Source organism: Buceros rhinoceros, unplaced genomic scaffold (assembly GCF_000710305.1).
Source record: "Buceros rhinoceros silvestris isolate BGI_N320 unplaced genomic scaffold, ASM71030v1 scaffold8134, whole genome shotgun sequence".
NCBI classification, from domain to species: Eukaryota; Metazoa; Chordata; class Aves; order Bucerotiformes; family Bucerotidae; genus Buceros; species Buceros rhinoceros.
In genome coordinates, this window is record NW_010407654.1 from 41,135 (window position 1) to 50,714 (window position 9,580).

General features: G+C 52.0%; 1 protein-coding gene across 1 annotated transcript in view; it reads right to left on the reverse strand.

Annotated features, from left to right (window-relative positions):
- Positions 1–1,421: 1,421 nt before the first annotated feature.
- Positions 1,422–9,580, reverse strand: part of LOC104492058 (neuronal PAS domain-containing protein 2-like) — a 27,216-nt gene continuing 19,057 nt past the window's right edge. Inside the window, exons 12-19 of the mRNA XM_010134560.1 lie at positions 9,141–9,264; positions 8,239–8,348; positions 6,540–6,698; positions 5,803–6,010; positions 4,829–4,916; positions 3,536–3,628; positions 2,857–3,064; positions 1,422–1,595 (exon numbers count right to left, since the gene is read on the reverse strand). Coding sequence (XP_010132862.1) covers positions 1,422–1,595; positions 2,857–3,064; positions 3,536–3,628; positions 4,829–4,916; positions 5,803–6,010; positions 6,540–6,698; positions 8,239–8,348; positions 9,141–9,264 — 1,164 coding nt within the window. The remainder of the gene's footprint in view (positions 1,596–2,856; positions 3,065–3,535; positions 3,629–4,828; positions 4,917–5,802; positions 6,011–6,539; positions 6,699–8,238; positions 8,349–9,140; positions 9,265–9,580) is intronic.

Here is a 9,580-nt window from a genome sequence, read left to right on the forward strand (position 1 = left end):
TTTTTTTTTTTTGCATGCTAACTTTCCCACTGCCCCCCTTTCTTGAAGCACTGGGCTGCCAAAGGCTGCTCCAGCAGTAAGCACCACTGTCCAGCTACTGCGGTGGTGCGAAAAGCCAAGAAAGTGGCTTGCACAAGGAAAAAAGCAAATCAATGCTAAAAAAAAAAAAGGCAAAAAAAAAAAGAGTGTGTTTTGCTTGGATTGGACAGAGGTTACGAGCTCTCCTGTTCTTAGACCTTGCTGACTGCCAGACGGGGCTTTGCTGCTAGATGGACCTGGTCCATCTTCCTGCAGAGCTTATGGCCATGGCCCGGCCCATCCCCTATGGCTGGGCTCTAACAGTGCCTGCAGTTAGTACTCAGCTATTAACGCCTCAAAAAAACGTACATCTTCATTTTTCCTTTGGAAAGACACAAACAGTAGGGACATTTAACTATACACCCACTGAGGAATAAACTGCTTTTTTTTCTATTCATAAATATAAACTTACAGTTAAAAAGTGACAATGTACAAAAATACAATTTATTGCTGACCCTACGGGCTTGTAGCGCCGCTTGTGTCGTTGCGGTCACACGTTTCAGCTTTGCCAAATTGAAACATGACCTAGCAAAACCACAAAGTTTGCCGTCATATGCTGTTCTCTGCTTGTTTGTTTTTATGTATAGAGACACACAGAACTACATCACTTGAAACAAAACCAAAAAAAACAACAAAAGAAAGAGTGAGGATTCTTTGTCTGTAACCCGACAAATATTTGGCTACAGGGAGTAAAAACCATATAAATTTATCTGCACTTGTTAACCAAAATAAAACATGACATTTATCTTACTAGCTGTGACGTGGTATAACAACAGTAAGAAATTCAGGCAAAAGTGGTGTCACGTAAATTAGCAGCATTATCCAATCTCCTGGAAAACAAAAAACCGCAGGACTGAGGTATAGAAAAAAAGGAAAAAAAAATCCACAATGGACCTACTACAGTGACACGAGTCCTGTACATGGTGATCCAACAGCGTCCTGCCCACCAGGACAGTCTGTGTCAGCTCCGTACGCTGAGCTTAAATTCACAGTGACTTTCAGCATTGAAGTCCTGAATGCAAGAGGGTTTCCTCTGTGGCAAAGCAATCTTCGTGGCGACCCGAGAACTAACCTCCCTGCAGCCAGAAGGCCACTGCCTTCCAGTCGTACCGCTGGGCATGTACGGCTGCCGCAGCAGCAGCACGGACCGGCTGCATGGAAAGCCCAACTGATGAGGTGCCCCCAGAGCCGTCCGCCCCGGGACTGTCCCTCCAGCCACCACCTTCCCTGAGGGGCCTGACCTCACCCATCCTGTCCTCTGACCGTGTCATCCTCTCCTCCATGTGAGCGCGGGGAGCCGAGTGGCTGCAGCCGAGGTGGTCCCTGCCTCCCGGACCCAGCGTTCAGGGCAGCTGCATCTCGGGATGCAAGTCGGGCACGTTGCAGGCCTGGCCCTGTGCACGGCGGCTCTGCTGCTGCGGGTGGAGGAAGTAGCTCAGGGTGTTCTGCTGTGGGGTGGGGGTGGGCTGGAAAATGCGTGGTGTCGGACTCCCAGGCACCGGCTCAGGACCTTGCATCTGTCAGGAGACACAAATCCAACATGTCAGACCCATGTGATCGCCCATCCACTCCCTCTCTTGCTGCAGAGCTGATGCTGAGGAGAGTACCCCAGCTGACGCTGAGGAGAGTACCAAGTCCTCTACCTAGCGAGGGTATGAGTTGTGGACAAGCAGCTTGGGATGCCTGTGCTATGAGCGTGACTAACGATGCCTGAAGAGTATGGAAGAGCAGGACACGTCGTCCTACCAGCCCCACAAAAAGCCAAGCAGGAAGGGAGACCTTCAAAATCTGCTTGGACGCAAGGTACAATCTGCAGGACGTGCAACTTCTATCTTCCACGGGAAGGATCTTCAGACAACCAATGAAGTGGCTGTAGAGCAACCTGGTCCATGTACCACCCTGTGGCTGGTACCCCAAAGACCTGGACTTGGTGGTTCAGCCCCCATTGGGTAAAGGCATTGTGGCACCAAAGCCCTGGAGTTATTTATCTCCCCCAGCATTATCGGTCTGCTGCCCATATTGCTAGTCCTCAGGACCTCAGTGCAGCCCAGGAGCACCCAAACCCAAAGCAGGGTCGGCTCATGCCCACGTTTGCTCATAACAACAATTCATTTCTCACTCTAACCCCAGTCCTGCTGCGTGGCTGGCTCCAGCTGTTCTCCTCCTGCTTTGTCTTCTACCACCTTTGCCTGGAGGTGTAACTTACCTCTGCTGACCAGACAAGTCTGGGAGAGTGTATTGCTAATGACTTACTAGTTTCAACGACCGCTCGCTCTCCTTGGCAGCGTCATTGGTTCGGCATGCACTGACGAAGCCGTGCTTTGAAAAACGAGAATCGGCTTCTCCAGAGGTTTGTGTTGTGAAACAGCCATTTGTTACAAGAAAGCAGTGACAGCGATTGATAAAAAACCTTGCTATGCTGGGACGAAACAGCAGGAGGCATGTTTTCCAAAGAGCTGATGATTACCGCTTATCATGTTTTGTGTCTACAGCGAGATTCCCACCAGAGCGCCTCTGGATGACAAGCTGTGTTTGAAAAACGGGGTATTTCCTCTGGATACTGTGTGGAGTTCATTGGAAAATACAGCCTTGAACGGGTGCAGAGCCAGCCTGGAAAGCGTGAGCTCTTGGGAACATGCAGATACAACAGGAACGGAGGATGTGCGAGTGCACTGACCGGGTCTGATTAGCCAGGTAAGCCCTATTTTTTTAAAAAGGCCCAACCTAAACCCAAAGCCATCCCTCTGCACCCCCAGAAAGCTGTTCCAGCAGCATTACCTGAAGGAAGAGACGATGCTGCTGACCCTGTTGCTGTGGCCACTGGTGGAGATGAACCGGTGTGTTTGCCTGGCGGGATGTGAAGCTGGTGTGGGGGATCATCAGAGAGGGGGAGAAAACGGGCGACGGGGCTGGAGGTCGGATGGTGCTACAGGTAACCGATTGCATCTGTATTGGGGGAGGCAAGATCTGCTGCTCTGCAACGCATCTGCCACGAGGAGGAAAGTAAAGCGTGAGAAGCCAAACCCAGACCCACCACCCGAGAGGGTGCCCAGGTACTGCAGGAACCAGACTGGAGCAGGGTTGGTCAAACCATGCAGAGCCTGGTGAGAGCAGGCCCTGACGTCCTCCTCCCCATCAAGCACAGACTGGAACTGCAGAAAATTAAGGTTTTTAAGGCTGCACACCTCCTTCATGACTCGATTAGGCATTTTAGGCTTTAAAAAAGCCAGAAAACGATTTAAAAATATTTTTTCAAAGCATTTTAGTTATCATAAGCTTCTTTGTAATTAAAAAGTATTTCGTTACTTTTTCTTCTAACCAGTCGAGCTTTTGTTTCTTTTAAGACTGAGACTGTTTATGTTTGCATGTTCACACACAAGTTTTTCAAAGTAATTTTCAGGGCCGTACAGTGCCCTGAGAAAACACTGCTTGAAAACAAGGGCCAGCAAAGACTCACTTTCCCTGCTGCCTGCTGGCACTGCTCTGCGTGGACTGGCCACTGCTGCTGGCGGCCGGCATCATGGCTTGGATAGACTGATCCAACAGCATCCTGCGGTGGAAGGAAACAGAGGGCGGTCAGGGGAGGGAGAGGTCCAGATGCCCGACTGTCAGTCTGCAGAAACAAATGCCTGAAAATCCTCCCTGAAAGCATGCAAAGCATCACCCTGAAAAAAACCCAGTGAAACTTATTGTCTAACGCCCTCGCAGAGGTGAGCTGAAAGTTGCTACATCTTTCAGGTAAGATGGTGAGACCTCTAGGGTTTATCTTGTTGCCTTACAGAACATTTGCATCGTGGGCCTGCAGGAAAGATGGGGAGAGACTGGAATCTATCAGGGAGTGCAGCGATAGGACGAGGGGTAAGGGTCTCAAACTGAAAGAGGGTAGATTAGATGTAAGGAAGAAGTTTTTCACTGTGAGGGTGAGACACTGGAACAGGTTCTCCAGAAAAAATGAAAGAAACCCCACCCTGGCAGTGTTTGAGGCCAGGCTGGACGTGGCTTTGAGCAACCTGGTCGCATGGAAGGTGTCCCTGTCCATGGCCGGGCGGGGGTTGCTCCAGACAGGTTTCTGAATGCCCCACCCTGGCAGTGTTTGAGGCCAGGCTGGACGTGGCTTTGAGCAACCTGGTCGCATGGAAGGTGTCCCTGTCCATGGCCGGGCGGGGGTTGGAGCTAGGCAATCTTTCACCCCCTCCAAGCTAACCAGTCTGTGACTTTATGATCTTTAAAACAGCTGGATACTGGAGGCAGTGCCTGCAGATACCTCCTTGAAAGGTGGTTGAATAGTTTGGGGCAGTTGTGTATGTTTTATACAACATTCCCAGTGCTGTACCGAAGAAAACGGTTTTGTCATGTCACTTGTCCTGGCTGGAGAAAAGACACTCTGCAGCTTCAGAGCAAGCAGACACGGGTTTTGGAAAGGCTGCCCTGGTAATTTTTCCTGTTGGCTCCCTCTGACAGCAGCAAATGTCCAAAGGTTACTGAGCTATGTGGGCAATTTAACGAAATACAGAGAGAAAAGGATTTCAGGTCCCTGAGGGTACGGCATGGTGCGCACAGCATCCCTGCTTGCACGACACTGGGCTCACCACTAACCCGGAGCTCTGCAGGAGGGAACATCCCTACATGCCTGCTGAGGCACCCAGAAGCCATCACCCCCCGAGCCCAATGTGCCCACTCTCCCACCGCCCAGCTCTTGCTGTTTGCCCTCGCCACCATGGGGATGGTCCCAGCAAGGCTGTGTTTCTACCTGAGGCTCCTGTCCTGGCTGTAGTCAGGCTGCGGTTGCCTGTCACTGCTGTCAGTCGGCACCTGGGCAGCCACTGCAGTGGGACGCGCTTGTGAAAACACCATGGGGCTGTTGTAGAGGGGCACTGAAACGCTCGTCTGCCCCGGCGGACACGTTTGCTGGGCTTGGTTTCCTCTCATTAGGTGCTGCTGCTGCTGCTGTACCTGAAAAGAAATAGATCTCCACGTAAGTTTTTAAAGCTCCCTAATAGAAGGGTAAAATAACTGCTTACAGTATGCAGATGGGAAAAGTAGAGGAACAGTAGGTTATTCTCCCTGAATATCTACTGAGTGGATATCCCCAAGTATCTACTGAGGACAACCAACCCGTCTGCATTTACTGCCCCTGCGTGGCAATCCCCAGTGGTAGGTCTCTCGAGAAACCAGAGTACAAGGGTAAGGGCACGCAAGGCTCGAGGGAGAAGAGACCAGCTTAAGAGCAGAGGAGGAGTGCAAATCCAAAGTCCCCAAGCAAATCCCCACACGGATAGGTGACCATCTGTATAGTGGATCTAGGTCCAGTGATGACAAACTTGCTTTCCAAAGCTCCCTTCCAAGACTTCTCAGGCAGAAGAAAACAAATTTTTAAAATTAGGCCTACGTGGCCACGTTATGAAGTCACAGCTCTCAACAGCTAGGAAGAACCACGTTGTAATGGCAAACAGAGGCAAGTGGGAGTTTGAAGCTCCCATTCAGTTCCTCTCTGGTCACCAGGATGGCTCCAGCCGTGCCCAGGGAGTGATGCTTTTAGGCCTGTTGGCTTTTATTTCCATAGTTGAATGACATCACTGACAACTGACTCTCGACACAGATTTTCTAATGCCAGCTACAGAGTAAAAACAGCACCGAGGAGATGTGCAGGACCACAGGGAGGGGGGATACAGCAGACACGTATTTGAAAGCCGGGAAAGGGGACGATGAAGATAACGAAGCAGCCAGTGACCTGGGTGGCCGTGCCACAGGGGTCCCTGAGGAATTGGCGCGGTGACGGCAGGTGGGTGCTGCAGTAGTGCTTCGTCCCCACAAGGCCTTGCTGTTGGGACTTCTTGGCTGCGGTCTGCCTGGGCGTCCCCGGCGGTGGCCTCCTGGGGCTCAGGTGCTGCACGTTGTTAAAAACGATGGGGATTGGCTGCTGCATCAGCATCTTTAAATAAAAGAAAGACACATCAGTTGTCACAGCTCCCAGGGTGGTTGTACTGCCCAGGAGATACCTGCTCCAGGCTGACTGTCGACATACATACATAACAGTGCAGCAGCAACAGCTCTAAATCCGGGGGCAAAGCAAACCGTGGATGATAGAAACTGAAGTGTTAGCTTGTGCCCAAACACTTACCGAGAGCCTCGATCGATCCAGCCCCATTACGACTGCTGCATTTTGCAGGGGGGCACTGGGGATCCAGCAGCACTAACCAGCCACCGAACCGCCGAGCTTTTTACGCAGGGGCGACTTCAGATTAGCTTGTTTATTTCTAAATCATGAAAATTACTGACTCAATACTTAGGCAGATACTCATCTCTCGGGAAACACTACCCCCACATCTGAGACCAAACTACCAATCTATGCAGAGCTCATTCCTAAAGGCTTTTGCCACTGACAATTTTGTTACCGACCTTCATGTTCAAAGGAAAAGCAAATGGTTTGTGGGTTTGGGAACCCTGGGGGCAGCAGGTACCTGCAGGTTGGAGTCCTGCACTAGCTGGAGCTGCTCCTTGATGACGTGGAGTTCTTCTTGCTGCGTCTTGATGTCAGCTTGAAGAATGCGAGTCCTCTCCTCCAGCTGCTCTTTCAGCTGATGCATCATCCCCAGCTGGGTCGGGAAATGGTACACGGGCTGTGGAGAATAGGGAACAAGGGCAAGTGTTAGGACCAGCCTGCTGCTCACGTTCATGGTGATGCTGGCTTCAGAACACCGACTGCTTTTCAGCTTTTGCCATAGAAAACATGATGCTGAAAAAAAATGGCAATTGCATATTTAACCAAAGTACTCCTGTACTTCCAGAGCAGCAGCACAACTGGCTACTCCCAGCGCCTGATCTTGGTCTGTCAAATTTCTGTGCAGATGTAGCATCTATGTCCCTTTAGTGTCACACCCTCCTGGCTTTGGACCCCTTATGTTTTGCGGCAGACACTGCACGCAGACCCTTGCCGCACCTCCAGGCTGGGCTTCCAGTTGTGCTGCTAATCTCAGTTGCTAAATGCCAGGCCCAAGTTAGATTGTAATTGCACCCTGGGATCCATCCTTCATACTTGCGTTGGCCATCTTTAATCCCTGCATTCTAGTCTGAATGTTTGTTTACTACACTCACCTCAGATGTTTACTACACTGACCTCAGATGTTTACTACACTGACCTCGAAGCCCTGTGAGGACAGGTCTCAGTTATGGTTTATGACTCCCACCTTCTTCTTGTGTTTTTGGTTTTGTTCTTTCCTTTTTTCTGGGCTAACTCAAACCTCCCATGACATCCCCCTCCTCTGCCAGGGCAATAAAACTCTTCAGCGTGGTATCAGCCTGCTGTTAGTAGCAATTCAGAGATGAGCCTTCAGCAGCCTCCAATGGTTCTGACAAGAGTAAACCTTCTAAGCTATCTCCTTGGGTGACCTACCTGCTCTGTCTCCTTACTGAAATAAGCATGTGCAATCATTTGGTTGCGAGTATATCTCAGTAACAGCAACAAAAAGGGCACTGAAACCTTGTCCCCATGATGGGACCAGCCAGCAAGGAAGTAAGAGTGGTGAACTCGAAGCTACTGAGTCTGCCCCACTGACTGGCCAAACCAGTGTGTTTAACAAAAGCAAAGCACGTACCATGACAGTGTGCTGAGAGGGGACTGCCGGCTGAGCCACGGGATGCTGAGGGAGGTGTTCACCAGGGGCTTGAGGAGCTGCTATGGCCTAGAAATGAAAACTTCGCCTTACTGTAGGTCCATAGCACTTCCAGTGCAGAGCTGGTGTGATACCAGCTCATACCAGTGTTGAACAAGTGCAGAGAATTAGACAACTCCACACGGAGATCTGAGAATGAGTCTGAAAGGAGAATTTAAGCTCCTGCATGCCCCCTGCTAATTGCGAGTCCTCGGTGCCAGCATCCATTTTTGGATAAAGGTCATTTTATGTGCACAAACCCCAAGAACAATCGGCTCATGGTGTGAGAAGGTGTTTGGCCTGGAGGAACACACTGACCCTGACAGGAGGTAGCAGAGGAGCCTCTAGCAGCTCTCCACTGACTCCACTGGCCAGCAACATTCCCCACAGCTCAGGCCTAGCACACTCAGAGGTGGGAATCCAGCCTCTCTGAGGGTGACATCAAGGCTTGTCAAGCTCAGCTCTTTCTGTCATCAGAAAGGCTTCTGCTCGCCAAGACCACACTGACCTGCGCGCTTCCAGCTGATGCCAGCCGCAGGGCTGCCTTCTCCACTTGCCCCCCTGGCACTGGTGGCCGGGTGGGTGTGCTAGTGTCTGTGTGTCGCATGGACGATGTGGCTGCAAGAAAGAGTCAGTTTACTGTGATATGGCAGACCCGTGCCTGGGTACCCTGGCTAAGCCTGAACTCTGCATATGCAGATGAACACTGACCCAAACACTGCCCAGCTGGGTCCCCAGACTGCTCCTCCATAGTCCCTCTGACTCCCCACCCGACTCGTGGCGTCCCCTTCTGATGCTAATGCCTCATTTCAGCCCTCCCTCCATGGGTGTCTCCGGATGAGCTTCCCCCACTCTCCTCCAGGAAGTATTTCAAGAAAAACCCTCTGAGTCAGCTCCTACCCATGGCCCCACATGCACGGGCACTGCGGTCACCGACCTACTGTTCCACGGGAGGGGGGAACGCTTGTGGGACATGACCTGACAATGCCACCAAGGCCAGCAGCATTCTGCACTCTTTCTGCAGGGATTTATCATCAGGGACCAAACTACACCATGATAAAAGTTTTGTCAGTGAGGTTCTAGGCTCAATTAAATTGCTTCAGCTTAACGAGTCACCTCCTGTCCCCTGAGCCACAGCAAACAACGACAACCCTCATCTGGTGGCAAATTCAGGGAAATCTGCTCTCACAGCGGCACTGGGCTAAGAGGGAGAAGGCAGCATGCAGCCACAGTTCTGCTGCCATACCGTAACACGTTACGGTACCGTATGTAGGTCCCGGTGCTGAGCAGCCCCCTCCCACCCTGACTCGGTCACTCCCAGCCAAACCCCAGTATTTTGGAGGCTGCTCTGCCCTCCAGCCCAGTCCTCGCCCCCATGCTGGGCCACCCCTGGCCGTGCTAGACACCTACACGCGGAGTCGGAGAGGGCAGTGTGCGAGGAGCGCCGGGAGCTGTGGGATGACAGTGACACTCCCTCCCGGCTGGCGTCTTGGCTGCTGCCACACTGCCCCACGTCCAGGTAGCTGCTGTGGCTCTGCGGGGAGTGAAGCACAAGCGGCGAGATTGTCAGCAGGTGAGGAGAGCGCTGGAGGGTACCCCCACCTCCCCGACCACTTGCTGGCAAAGAAAAGTACCAGGCTGGGTGCATAGAGGGCCAGCACTGCAGCACCATCCACCAAACCCTGCTGCAGGATTTGGTCAGGCCCTCAGTGTCCACCTTAAAGCCTTCAGGATCACACCCCAGGCACCCCTGGCCTTGGGGCAATGTCACGCATTTCTGTCCTGGGACACCCGTCTGACGGCAGTGAGTGGCGGGGGGGGGGGTGCTGCGGGGGCTCCCGCCCACGCCC